This window comes from Oncorhynchus kisutch, linkage group LG20 (genome assembly GCF_002021735.2).
Source record: "Oncorhynchus kisutch isolate 150728-3 linkage group LG20, Okis_V2, whole genome shotgun sequence".
NCBI classification, from domain to species: domain Eukaryota; kingdom Metazoa; phylum Chordata; class Actinopteri; order Salmoniformes; family Salmonidae; genus Oncorhynchus; species Oncorhynchus kisutch.
In genome coordinates, this window is record NC_034193.2 from 4,599,331 (window position 1) to 4,614,396 (window position 15,066).

At 42.5% G+C, this 15,066-nt stretch overlaps 1 protein-coding gene across 2 annotated transcripts in view; it reads left to right on the top strand.

The window, feature by feature from the left end:
- Positions 1-13,269: 13,269 nt before the first annotated feature.
- The window catches only part of tasp1 (taspase, threonine aspartase, 1), a gene marked incomplete at its 3' end in the record, with an annotated part of 79,759 nt that continues 77,962 nt past the window's right edge, over positions 13,270-15,066 (top strand). For both annotated transcript variants that reach the window (XM_031799620.1, XM_031799621.1), the window contains 2 exon segments: positions 13,270-13,392; positions 14,107-14,310. In XM_031799620.1, coding sequence (XP_031655480.1) covers positions 14,157-14,310 — 154 coding nt within the window.

The window sequence follows — 15,066 nt, forward strand, 5'->3', positions numbered from 1 at the left end:
TAATGGATGACGAAAACACGAAGCAAACTGAACAAAACAATAAAATGAACAATGACCGATACGAACTGTGCTGACACAAACACTACACATAGACAATCACCTCTATACGAACTGTGCTGACACAAACACTACACAATCACCTCTATACGAACTGTGCTGACACAAACACTACACATAGACAATCACCTCTATACGAACTGTGCTGACACAAACACTACACATAGACAATCACCTCTATACGAACTGTGCTGACACAAACACTACACATAGACAATCACCTCTATACGAACTGTGCTGACACAAACACTACACATAGACAATCACCTCTATACGAACTGTGCTGACACAAACACTACACATAGACAATCACCTCTATACGAACTGTGCTGACACAAACACTACACATAGACAATCACCCACAACCCACAATGACAAAACAGGCTACCTAAATATGGTTCAATAAAATTAACGACGACCGTGACGCTCTATACGAACTGTGCTGACACAAACACTACACATAGACAATCACCCACAACCCACAAAACAGGCTACCTAAATATGGTTCCCAACCAGAGACAACGACTAACACCTGCCTCTAATTGAGAACCCTATCAGGCCCAAACACAGAAACAGACAAACTAGACACACAACATAGAATGCCCAATCAGATCACACCCAGTCCAATACACCGAGAGAGTGGGGTCTCGACTCTACTAGTCCAATACACAGAGAGAGTGGGGTCTCGACTCTACTAGTCCAATACACAGAGAGAGTGGGGTCTCGACTCTACTAGTCCAATACACAGAGAGAGTGGGGTCTCGACTCTACTAGTCCAATACACAGAGAGAGTGGGGTCTCGACTCTACTAGTCCAATACACAGAGAGAGTGGGGTCTCGACTCTACTAGTCCAATACACAGAGAGAGTGGGGTCTCGACTCTACTAGTCCAATACACAGAGAGAGTGGGGTCTCGACTCTACTAGTCCAATACACAGAGAGAGTGGGGTCTCGACTCTACTAGTCCAATACACAGACAGAGTGGGGTCAAAACATAGAAACATACAAAGCAAACTATGGTCAGGGTGTGACAATACAACAACTTCCGAAGGCTTGTAAGGTAAGATCGTTTTGAAAGACAGGGTACGTACAGTATTTTACCGTAAAATACAAAGGAACTTTACTGTAAACTGTTGTTGTTTTTTTTACTGCAACTTTACAAGTAACTAAGAAAAACAGGATTTTGTTTTACCAATGTAAATGTATAGTTATACCATAAGACCTTGGTTTATAACGTTAGTTATTTATTTAGTTAGTTAGTTAGTTAATGTCCACTGAGTCATACATTATGTTTAGTTATACCATAAGACCTTGGTTTATAACGTTAGTTATTTATTTAGTTAGTTAGTTAGTTATTGTCCACTGAGTCATACGTTATGTATTAGTGGGTACTAAAATGTGAAGCTATTTGGCATTTTGAGTGGTTAAATATTATCTCTTTGCATGTGGCATTATCTTTTAGAGATGACTAGAGGGGGATGTCTAATTCTCTGGCACCAGGTTTAACCTTGAAATGTGGCTTCTATTAAATCACATAGAAATGGTTGACGGGGGGGGGGGGGGGGCTGTCCTGTGAAAGTCCACTTAAAACTTTAAAACAAATTATTGTTCGCAACAACAACAAAAACAACAACAACAACAACTACAACTACAACAACAACTACAACAACAACAACAACTACAACAACTACAACAACAACAACTACAACAACAACAACAACAACAAATGTCTTCCATTTTCATAGACGGTGTGAGCGGGTAAACATGTGATTCCAGGAGAGGAGCATCTGTGTCGTTAAAACAGAAGCCTTTGAAGGGAGGAGGCTATTTGTTTGTTTGACTTGTCTTACAGGACTAGACACCCTCTCTCTGTGTAGAAGCCTCTGCAGCACAGTGTGAGCCTAAGCCGTTTCCATAGAGACCACGTCCACCCCCCTCTATGGGCTACTGGCCCCTTCACTGTAGCTCATATACCCTCCTGCACCCCCTCACCTCCTGCACCCCCCTCACCTCCTGCACCCCTCTCACCTCCAGCCCTCCATCTGTCCTCTCATTTCATTTCTCTCCGCCTTCTCTCGCTCTCTCCCTCCTTCCCTCCTCCCTGCCCCCGCTCCCTGCTCACTCTCTTTCCCTCCTCCTGGCCCCCGCTCCCTTCTCTCTCTCTCTCTCTCTCTCTCTCTCTCTCTCTCTCTCTCTCTCTCTCTCTCTCTCTCTCTCTCTCTCTCTCTCTCTCTCTCTCTCTCTCTCCCTCCTCCTGGCCCCCGCTCCCTTCTCTCTCTCTCCCTCCTTCCCTCCTCCTGGGCCCCCCGCTCCCTTCTCTCTCTCCCCCCCCCTTCCCTCTTCCTGGGCCCCCGCTCCCTTCTCTCTCTCTCTCTCTCCCTCCTTCCCTCCTCCTGGGCCCCCGCTCCCTTCTCTCTCTCTCTCTCTCCCTCCTTCCCTGCTCCTGGGCACCTCCCTTCTCTCTCTCTCTCTCTATCTCTCTCTCTCTCCTTCCCTCCTCCTGGGCCCCGCTCCCTTCTCTCTCTCTCTCTCTCTCTCTCTCTCTCTCTCTCTCTCTCTCTCTCTCTCTCTCTCTCTCTCCTTCCCTCCTCCTGGGCCCCCGGGGGCTCCCTTCTCTCTCTCTCGCTCTCCCTCCTTCCCTCCTCCTGGGCCCCCGCTCCCTTCTCGCTCTCCCTCCTTCCCTCCTCCTGGGCCCCCGCTCCCTTCTCTCTTTCTCTCTCTCTCTCTCTCCCTCCTTCCCTCCTCCTGGGCCCCCGCTCCCTTCTCTCTCTCTCTCTCTCCCTCCTTCCCTCCTCCTGGGCCCCCATACTCTCCTTCGCAGTATTCTTTCATCTCTAACCCGCTTGAGCCAAAACAAACATCATTATCCTGCTCGTATGGTTAAAGAAGAATACCTTCGTCTTCAGTCCAAACTGACCCTTAGTTTCTGATCACGGGCATTGTGTGTGTGTCTTGTGAAATCAGTTTTGCCTGATTTTTGTTGCAGATTGATTGACAGAATCATACTCGTGGATCAATCAATTCATGTCCCTATTAAAATAGGTACAGATCCATAATGGACAAACAACAACTGCCTATAGAAACATAAATAGTGTATTAACTGCTTATTCCTGCATCCCAATAAACAACTTAAGATAATTGTTCTCATCCATAATGTCTCTTCCTTTTGGAATGATATCCAATGAATATGTTGTTTGAATTGACCAGTCTGGAGTGATATCTCAATCCTGCATGTTGCATTACTAAGAGACTGCTGAGTATCTGTTCTAAACAATCCCCATTCTAAACAATCCCCATTCTAAACAATCCCCGTTCTAAACAATCCCCATTCTAAACAATCCCCATTCTAAACAATCCCCATTCTAAACAATCCCCATTCTAAACAATCCCCATTCTAAACAATCCCCATTCTAAACAATCCCCATTCTAAACAATCCCTGTTCTAAACAATCCCCGTTCTAAACAATCCCCATTCTAAACAATCCCCATTCTAAACAATCCCTGTTCTAAACAATCCCCATTCTAAACAATCCCCATTCTAAACAATCCCCATTCTAAACAATCCCTGTTCTAAACAATCCCCATTCTAAACAATCCCTGTTCTAAACAATTAAACAATCCCCATTCTAAACAATCCCCATTCTAAACAATCCCCATTCTAAACAATCCCCATTCTAAACAATCCCTGTTCTAAACAATCCCCATTCTAAACAATCCCTGTTCTAAACAATCCCCATTCTAAACAATCCCTGTTCTAAACAATCCCCATTCTAAACAATCCCTGTTCTAAACAATCCCCCATTCTAAACAATCCCCATTCTAAACAATCCCCATTCTAAACATCCCTGTTCTAAACAATCCCCATTCTAAACAATCCCTGTTCTAAACAATTAAACAATCCCCATTCTAAACAATCCCCATTCTAAACAATCCCCATTCTAAACAATCCCCATTCTAAACAATCCCTGTTCTAAACAATCCCCATTCTAAACAATCCCCGTTCTAAACAATCCCTGTTCTAAACAATCCCCATTCTAAACAATCCCCATTCTAAACAATCCCCGTTCTAAACAATCCCTGTTCTAAACAATCCCCATTCTAAACAATCCCCATTCTAAACAATCCCCATTCTAAACAATCCCCATTCTAAACAATCCCTGTTCTAAACCATCCCCATTCTAAACAATCCCTGTTCTAAACAATCCCTGTTCTAAACAATCCCTGTTCTAAACAATCTTCATTCTAAACAATCCCTGTTCTAAACAATCCCCATTCTAACCAATCCCTGTTCTAAACAATTAAACAATCCCTGTTCTAAACTATCCCTGTTCTAAACAATCCCCATTCTAAACAATCCCTGTTCTAAACAATCCCCATTCTAAACAATCCCTGTTCTAAACAATCTTCATTCTAAACTATCCCCATTCTAAACAATCCCTGTTCTAAACAATCTTCATTCTAAACAATCCCTGTTCTAAACAATCCCCATTCTAAACAATCCCTGTTCTAAACAATCCCTGTTCTAAACAATCCCCATTCTAAACAATCCCTGTTCTAAACAATTAAACAATCCCTGTTCTAAACAATCCCCATTCTAAACAATCCCTGTTCTAAACAATCCCTGTTCTAAACAATCCCTGTTCTAAACAATCCCTGTTCTAAACAATCCCTGTTCTAAACAATTAAACAAGCCCTGTTGTAAACAATCCCTGTTCTAAACAATTAAACAAGCCCTGTTGTAAACAATCCCTGTTCTAAACAATCCCTGTTCTAAACAATTAAACAATCCCTGTTCTAAACAATCCCTGTTGTAAACAATCCCTGTTCTAAACAATTAAACAATCCCTGTTCTAAACAATCCCTGTTGTAAACAATCCCTGTTCTAAACAATCCCTGTTCTAAACAATCCCTGTTCTAAACAATCCCAAACAACAGCCCTGCTTTGTGAGGTCACTGACAGACTGAACAATGCTCAGCATCCAAATCAATATGCTTAGTTAGATTAAACAGGACAGAAAAATATGTTAGTTGAAGGACCCTGACTGTTTTATAGATTGTTTTCATTTATGTCCTGCTCCCAGCAGTTCTAAAAGGGCAAATATAATGACAGAAAAGCATCCAAATACGTGTGTGTGTGTGTGTGTGTGTGTGTGTGTGTGTGTGTGTGTGTGTGTGTGTGTGTGTGTGTGTGTGTGTGTGTGCGTGTGTGCCGAGTGGGTTCGAAAGAGAGACTACTAAATGACTAAAAATGACTAAAACCAAGCAAGACTGCCTACATGAGCTAGATTAGACCACCTGCAGTTTACACACACACACACACAGACGGAGGTATGTTTTATTCTAATTAAAGAGATCATGTAAATTCCCTGGCCTATGACAACATCCATCTCTACTAACCATACCATATGATTAATACCTGACTCATTTCCTCTGGTTCATTGTCATGTCTTAATGGGGTATTGGACAATGAAGCATCTATTCACATCTATTCACTTGTCTAGACCGAACGGAAAAGGCCCGCGGGTGCTCTTCAATCAACACGTGCTCTAATAACCAACTGATTGGGGTTTACCCCGAGCATCATATTGGGAGAGGTATAGAAACAGATTTCCTAGAATGGGTTAAAGATCCTCTGAACCTCTGAATCAGCCACCTCGTAGAATGCCATTGAACCCCCATAAATATATGTGTGTGTTCAACGATTAACGTCTCCAGGCTTGTACTGCTTGGGGGAAACCGAGGGAGGTAATATTGGTAATAGCAATTTGCTGCCAGGTTCTGGTACTGTAAAGGCCCAATTTACTGCCAGGTTCTGGTACTGTAAAGGCCCAATTTGCTGCCAGGTTCTGGTACTGTAAAGGCCCAATTTGCTGCCAGGTTCTGGTACTGTAAAGGCCCAATTTGCTGCCAGGTTCTGGTTCTGTAAAGGCCCAATTTGCTGCCAGGTTCTGGTACTGTAAAGGCCCAATTTGCTGCCAGGTACTGCTACTGTAAAGGCCCAATTTGCTGCCAGGTTCTGGTACTGTAAAGGCCCAATTTGCTGCCAGGTTCTGGTACTGTAAAGGCCCAAATTGTTGCCAGGTTCTGGTTCTGTAAAGGCCCAGTAATGATGACAAGTCAGATACCATCTCATGTTGTTGTGCCCTTGAGGAAGGCCCTCAACCCTTCAAACTGGTCCAGGGGCACTGCAGAGCAGCTGACTGTGTCTGCAGAGGGATGAACAATCTAACTTCTTCAATTTTTTATTCAATTCTTTATTTAACAATGCAAGTCAGTTAAGAACAAATTCTTATTCACAATGACGGCCTACACCCGCCTGGCCAAACCCGGACGAGGCTGGGCCAATTAGGCTCCACCCTATGGGACTTCCAATCACGGCCGGATGTGATACAGCCTGGAATCGAACCAGCGACTGCAGTGACGCCTCTTGCAGTGTCTTAGACCGCTGCAATAACAATAGACAGTAAAGCAATCTTCTCATTAATCTTCTTTTTCCGCAAGCTGGGTGTGATCTCACGACACAATTCAACAATGGACCAAGTTATTTCAACAACAAACAAAACATAATTGAAATACCTGTTTTAGTTGTCAGTCATGAGTCTTTCATTCAAACTTTTCAAAGTACACCACATCATGCAATTGTGATTTAGTGCTGAGCTTTGTAGTTTTATGAGTTTAATTTGAAAGTAGCCTAGATATAAGTATGTAAGGTAAAAAGTTAAATGTTCCATTCATTAAAATACATGGCAACATATATTTTAGAAATATATTTTGGAATATATTTCCACACCATACAGTATATTTAATCATTGCATATAAACATTTATGTAGAAATATGTGAAAATTGCCAATTTGGAAATTTGTCCATTTATCACAATACCCTATAATGACATCACAATACCCCATAATGACATCACAATACCCCATAATGACATTTTTGTCACGTTACAGCCTTATTCTAAAATGTATTAAAATAGTTTTTTCTCCCTCATCAATCTACACACAACACCACATAATGACAAAGCAAAAACAAGTTTTTATATTTTTTTACAAATGTGGTATTGTGATGTCATTATGGGGTATTGTGATGTCATTATGGGGTATTGGGATGTCATTATGGGGTATTGTGATGTCATTATGGGGTATTGTGATGTCATTATGGGGTATTGGGATGTCATTATGGGGTATTGTGATGTCATTATGGGGTATTGTGATGTCATTATGGGGTATTGTGATGTCATTATGGGGTATTGGGATGTCATTATGGGGTATTGTGATGTCATTATGGGGTATTGTGATGTCATCATGGGGTATTGTGATGTCATCATGGGGTATTGCTTTGTCATTATGGGGTATTGCTTTGTCATTATGGGGTATTGTGATGTCATCATGGGGTATTGCTTTGTCATTATGGGGTATTGCTTTGTCATCATGGGGTATTGCTTTGTCATCATGGGGTATTGTGATGTCATTATGGGGTATTGCTTTGTCATTATGGGGTATTGCTTTGTCATTATGGGGTATTGCTTTGTCATTATGGGGTATTGTGATGTCATTATGGGGTATTGCTTTGTCATTATGGGGTATTGCTTTGTCATTATGGGGTATTGTGATGTCATCATGGGGTATTGTGATGTCATTATGGGGTATTGCTTTGTCATTATGTGGTATTGTGATGTCATTATGGAGTATTGTGATGTCATCATGGGGTATTGTGATGTCATTATGGGGTATTGCTTTGTCATTATGGGGTATTGTGATGTCATTATGGGGTATTGTGTGTATATTTATGAGGAACACATTTAATTGGATCAATTTATTTGTAATAGTAGCCTCAACAGCACTCTGTAGGGTAGCACCATGGATTAGCCGGAGGACAGCTAGCTTCTATCCTCCTCTGGGTACATTGACTTTAATACAAAACCTGGGAGGCTATTGGTTTTCACCCCCTTCCATAGACCTACACAGTAATTATGACAACTCCCGGAGGACGTCCTCCAACCTATAAGAGCTCTTGCATCCTGAACTGACATGTTGTCCACCCAATCAAAGGATCCAATCAAAGGATCCAATCAAATCCAATTTAGATTTCTGCAGTGTATAAAATGTGGTGAGTAGTCAAACTCAAACTGAGCGAAAGACAATAGTTTAACAGTTTTTAACAAATTAATTTCTTCAAAAATGAAGGAGAAACAAGAGAGAGAGAGGGAGATTTTTTTTCTTTCAGTTTCACTTACATAGCTATCAAATGCAGCTAGCTAGTTTAGCCTACTCAAAACACCTGGCTCAAACAGAGAGGGATGCTATGTTAGCTAGCTGGCTATGGCTATCCAACAGAGAGGGATGCTATGTTAGCTAGCTGGCTATGGCTATCCAACAGAGAGGGATGTTATGTTAGCTGGTTGGCTATGACTATCCCACAGAGAGGAATGCTATGTTAGCTGGCTGGCTGTGGCTATCCAACAGAGAGGGATGCTATGTTAGCTAGCTGGCTATGACTATCCCACAGAGAGGGATGCTATGTTAGCTGGCTGGCTGTGGCTATCCAACAGAGAGGGATGCTATGTTAGCTAGCTGGCTGTGGCTATCCAACAGAGAGGGATGCTATGTTAGCTAGCTGGCTGTGGCTATCCAACAGAGAGGGATGCTATGTTAGCTAGCTGGCTATGGCTATCCAACAGAGAGGGATGCTATGTTAGCTAGCTGGCTATGACTATCCAACAGAGAGGGATGCTATGTTAGCTAGCTGGCTATGACTATCCAACAGAGAGGGATGCTATGTTAGCTAGCTGGCTATGACTATCCCACAGAGAGGGATGCTATGTTAGCTGGCTGGCTGTTGCTATCCAACAGAGAGGGATGCTATGTTAGCTGGCTGGCTGTTGCTATCCAACAGAGAGGGATGCTATGTTAGCTAGCTGGCTATGGCTATCCAACAGAGAGGGATGCTATGTTAGCTAGCTGGCTATGACTATCCAACAGAGAGGGATGCTATGTTAGCTAGCTGGCTGTGGCTATCCAACAGAGAGGGATGCTATGTTAGCTAGCTGGCTATGACTATCCAACACAACACTGGAACTCTTCCAAGTCAAGGTAAGGCTTTTGGTGTTATTAATGTATTGCCACCGGGGCCCTCCGGTGTCACTGCTTACTGACTATACATTGTAACGTTACTGTATGACTGTAGCGGGTTTACTAATTACGTATTAGTTCTATTATCTATGTTGACCATGTTGTTACTTTAACTAATATGGTGACAACGATGTAGCCTGTGTGTAGCGGTTATGATATGGTTTGTCTTGAAAATGTTTTCTTCGCCTGGTCACATACAGCTGTGTTGTGCGTAAAACAATCCACAAACGAAGAGAAAGGGTGAGGTGGGCAGTGCATAGTTGCGAGAAGGAATACAACGTGGCTGCTATGAAAGTGAACTGTGTTTACGTACGATCAAGGGGTGTATTCATTCTGACAAATCTGTTAAAACTTTTTCTTTACATCCACATTTTCTCTCGACCTGTGTGCAGGAACATTGTAAACGTTCAGTCATAGGCTAGGTTGTAACAAACACGTGATTGGTATTGGGAAGAATTGAGAATCACGTATTAGCTTAATTAAACCTATCAATGTTTTATTGAACTGGGCGATTGGAATATTCTACAGTCATCCAATATGCTGTAATAGACCAAAAGAAGAACACCACTAGTGTGTACATATAAGGCTTCAACATAGTTCGATATCTGTCATGTACATATACGTAAATACATGTGTACAATACATGTTCAAATATATGGCAATTTATATGTTTTCCGTATACTGTACTGTCTGTAGTAGTTTACTAGAGGTCAGTGCTGTGTCTGTAGTAGTTTACTAGAGGTCAGTGTTTTGTCTGTAGTAGTTTACTAGAGGTCAGTGCTGTGTCTGTAGTAGTTTACCTGAGGTCAGTGCTGTGTCTGTAGTAGTTTACTAGAGGTCAGTGTTTTGTCTGTAGTAGTTTACTAGAGGTCAGTGTTTTGTCTGTAGTAGTTTACTAGAGGTCAGTGCTGTGTCTGTAGTAGTTTACTAGAGGTCAGTGCTGTGTCTGTAGTAGTTTACTAGAGGTCAGTGTTTTGTCTGTAGTAGTTTACTAGAGGTCAGTGTTTTGTCTGTAGTAGTTTACTAGAGGTCAGTGTTTTGTCTGTAGTAGTTTACTACAGGTCAGTGCTGTGTCTGTAGTAGTTTACTAGAGGTCAGTGTTTTGTCTGTAGTAGTTTACTAGAGGTCAGTGCTGTGTCTGTAGTAGTTTACTAGAGGTCAGTGCTGTGTCTGTAGTAGTTTACTAGAGGTCAGTGCTGTGTCTGTAGTAGTTTACTAGAGGTCAGCCATCTGTACGGGGTAAATACGTCTCAGCCAGCCTGGCTCATGTTTGGGATAAACCATGCCAGATGTGTGTAGGGAAGATTTCATCTCTGCCTTTGCAATGGATTGGAAACAGATAATGAGATGAAATGGACCAATAATCTCTGAGAAGGTGCTGGCTGACCTGTTCTTCTTGAACACTGTTTTTGTAAACCAACCTTCTTGTTTGTGTATTTTATCTTGTATTTGTATGTTTGATGTAGACCCCAGGAAGAGTAGCTGCTGCATGTCTAGTATCTAATGGGGATACTAATGAACCAAATTAAACCTGCCTGGAGACTGGAGGAAGAATATTTCTCAGATTGAATTGTAGTGTTGTGATTTCCAATCCATGGAATTAGGCTACTGTGATATTTGAATAAACTGTGATGTGTAATATTCAAGAGTCCCCCCCCCCCTTATCATATTCTATTTCATAGAGCTCGCTAGCTTGTTGTCCTAAATCATCGGGAATTAATGGAGAAAAAAATAGAGTTTTGGAATTAATGCTGAAAATAAGGTCTGAGGTTTAAGAGATAATATCAGTCAGTTGACATGACATTTATGGGCTTTATGGCCTTTAAAAAAAAATGATGCTTAAGAATTCACAAAACGTGTCATTATTATTTTTTTTTTTAATTTAACCTTTATTTAACTAGGCAAGTCAGTTAATAAGAACAGGGGAACAGTGGGTTAACTGCCTTGCTCAGGGGAACAGTGGGTTAACTGCCTTGCTCAGGGGAACAGTGGGTTAACTGCCTTGTTCAGGGGAACAGTGGGTTAACTGCCTTGTTCAGGGGAACATTGGGTTAACTGCCTTGTTCAGGGGAACAGTGGGTTAACTGCCTTGTTCAGGGGAACAGTGGGTTAACTGCCTTGTTCAGGGGAACAGTGGGTTAACTGCCTTGTTCAGGGGAACAGTGGGTTAACTGCCTTGTTCAGGGGGCATAACGACAGATTTTTACCTCGTCAATTCAGGGATTCGATCCAGCAACCTTTCTAACTGCTTGGCTACCTGCCGCCTCGTGGAATATGGAGATTGTCTCATAGGACAAAACGTATAAGATCTCCTACCACCTTATTGTCAGCATTTATCCAAAAACCATACAAAGAAAACTTGATTTCCCGATGGGCTTTGAACTATGTCTGAGTAAGTTTCTAAAAAAAACATGATTACTCTCTATTTGTATTTCAATCTGTGTGCCGCGTTCACGTGATAGTCGGAACTCTGAAATGTCCGACTTGCTGACTGGTTTAACGCGGCATGTGTATAACTACAACCTATTAGCAAATCACACATTTCAGAGAGTTTCCTATTTCCGACTAGCACGTGAACGCGGTAATGTATCTCTCATGTATACTGAGCAAAAATAAACGCAACATGCAAAGCTTTTCAAAGATTTTACTGAGTTACAGTTCATATAAGGAAAGCAGTCAATTTAAATAGATTCATTAGGTCCTAATCTATGGTTTTCACATGACTGAGAATACAGAAGGTAGGGGGGCGTGGATCAGAAAAACCAGTCAGTACCTGGTGTGATCACCACTTGCCTTGTGCAGGATGACACATCTCTTTCACACAGAGTTGATCAGGCTGTTGATTGTGGAATGTTGTCCCACTCCTCTTCAATGGCTGTGCGAAGTTGCTGGATATTGGAGGGAACTGGAACACGCTGTCGTACACGTCGAACCAGAGCATCCTAAACATGCTCAATGGGTGACATGTCTGGTGAGTATGCAGGCCATGGAAGAACTGGGACATTTTCAGCTTCCAGGAATGGTGTATAGATTCTTAGTGACATGGGAACTAGCAGTGGCGCAGTGGTCTAAGGCACTGTATCTCAGTGCAAGAGGGTTCACTACAGTCACTGATTTCAAATCCAGGCTGTTTCACATCTGGCTGTGATTGGGAGTCCCATAGGGTGGTGCACAATTGGCCCGGCGTTGTCTGGGTTTGGCCGGGGTAGGCTGTCATTATAAGTAAGAATTTGTTCTTAACTGACTTACCTAGTTAAACAAAATGATCATGCTGAAACATGATGTGATGGTGAATGGCATAACAATGGGCCTCAGAATCTCGCCATGGTATTTCTGTGCATTCAAATTGCCACCAATATAATGCAATTGTGTTCGCTGTCTGTAGCTTTTGCCTGCCGATACCATAACCCCACCCCCACCATGGGGCACTCTGTTCACAATTTTGACATCAGCAAACCGCTCGCCCACACGACGCCATACATGAGGCCGGTTGAACCTACTGCCAAATTCTCTAAAACGATGTTGGAGGCTGCTTATGGTAGAGAAATGAACATTAAATTCTCTGGCAACAGCTCTGGTGGACATTCCCCGCAGTCAGCGGGCCAATTGCACGCTCCCTCAAAACTTGAGATATCTGTGGCATTGTGTTGTGTGACAAAACTGCACATTTTAGAGTGGCCTTTTATTGTCCCCAGCACAAGGTGCACCTGTGTAATGATCATGCTGTTTAATCAGCTTTTTGATTTGCCACACCTGTCAGATGGATGTATTATTTGGTAACAGGGATGTAAACACATTTGGGCAAAACAAATGAGATAAATAATATGTTTTCATTATATGGATAATTTCGGGGATCTTTTATTTCAGCTCAAGATACATGGGACCAGCACTACATTTCGCGTTTATATTTATGTTCAGTGTAAAACTCGTGGGATATGTCTCGTTCCAGTCTAGTCGGAAACGAGTAAACGCAGAAATTTCCGACTTGCCATCTGGTTGAAAGCGGCAATTGTATAACTATAAACAGTTACAAAAGTTGAAAATTACCGAGTTTCCTGGTGCCGACTAGTATATGAACGTGGCAATAATGTTTTGGGACGCGCAAATTTGCGTCATGTGACGTAACCCTGAACCCGGAAGAGATTTCTGCTGCAGAGCCGCAGCCAGAGTACTATCTCAACTTGCAAAGTTTTTAATAGTAAAGTAAGTTTTCACATAAACATAAGAACACGTACCGGGTCCGTACTAGTGTGGCAGCTAGTTAGCAGATTTGTGCAAAAAAACACGTTTTTACAGTCGAGTCTTCAAAATGTGGATGCTATGCTATGTAGCTAGTTAGCTTGCTCAGTTGTCGCAAAACGTTAGATGTCAACGAATATTTGCACGCTGTAACTACTCACTGAGAGACATGCTACCTTTCTCTAATCGCTAGTTAGCCACTTTTATTTTGAAATCAATTTGTTCGATGACAACCTAGACGTTAAGGCTAACTAGCTTCCAAACAGACTAGCCAGCTAAGCTAATGCCTACAATGGCATGTCAGCCTGAATGATCTAGTCTCGGGGAATCACATTGTTTACATTGTGGGAGGCAACCCGTCTCAGTCAAAACAACCCAGCAACACTGTGTAACCCACTCAGTTGATTTGTGTGATGAGCTTTTCCCCAAGCAGGTTTGAACTAGAAATGATATTGTGCGCCTTTTTAGTGTCGGCACCTACTTATCCAGACTGTGAAAGCACAGTCCAAAATCACACAATGTTAATAGATCACGTTCAGTAGATGACTGTTGACACTGCGTATAGACATTTGCTAAAATACAACTCGTTTATCAATTGTGGTACACAGATGCTTTAGCCACCATTCCTAGTAGGACAAATGGCATCTCCCTCTTTTTAAAAATGTTATTTTCTCCCAGGTGTGAGAGCCAAGATGCCAGTGTTACCTGGGGCCAATGGTCCATGATGCATGTGGAGGGTTATGGAGACGCCACTCAACTGTGCTGAAGAGCAACAACCCCCTCCTGCCTTCCCTGCCTCCTGGTCGACAGTCACACCACAGGAGTCTCCTGCAGACAGAAACGACAAGGGGAACGCTGTTGGCTTTGTGTTGGTGCATGCAGGTTTGGTGTACTTCCTAGTAACTTTAGTCTGTGCTACGTAAATTAGCCGTTGTCAGGTGTCCGATCAAATCAAATACATTTTTATAGCCCTTCGTACATCAGCTGATATCTCAAAGTGCTGTACAGAAACGGTGGCTAGGAAAAAACTCCCTAGAAAGGCCAAAACCTAGGAAGAAACCTAGAGAGGAACCAGGCTATTTGGGGTGGCCAGTCCTCTTCTGGCTGTGCCGGGTGGAGATTATAACAGAACATGGCCAAGATGTTCAAATGTTCATAAATGATAAGGCAGAACAGTTGAAACTGGAGCAGCAGCACGGCCAGGTGGACTGGGGACAGCAAGGAGTCATCATGTCAGGTAGTCCTAGGGCTCAGGTCCTCCGAGAGAGAGAAAGAAAGAGAGGGCATACTTAAATTCACACAGGACACCGGATAGGACAGGAGAAGTACTCCAGCTATAACAAACTGACCCTAGCTCCCCGACACAAACTACTGCAGCATAAATACTGGAGGCTGAGACACTGTGGCCCCATCCGATGACACCCCCAGACAGGGCCAAACAGGAAGGATGAGATGACATTCAGTTTACATGTGATAAGGATAAGTTACCGGTGACGTTGACTGTCTCTATATATATATATATATATATATATTGAATCTGTTATCACTTCTGGAGCGTTATCGTGTTCTGTCTTCTTACCTACTACTTTAATCACACTTAGATGGCTTGTTTCCCGCTGTTCATACATTTTTGGTAGA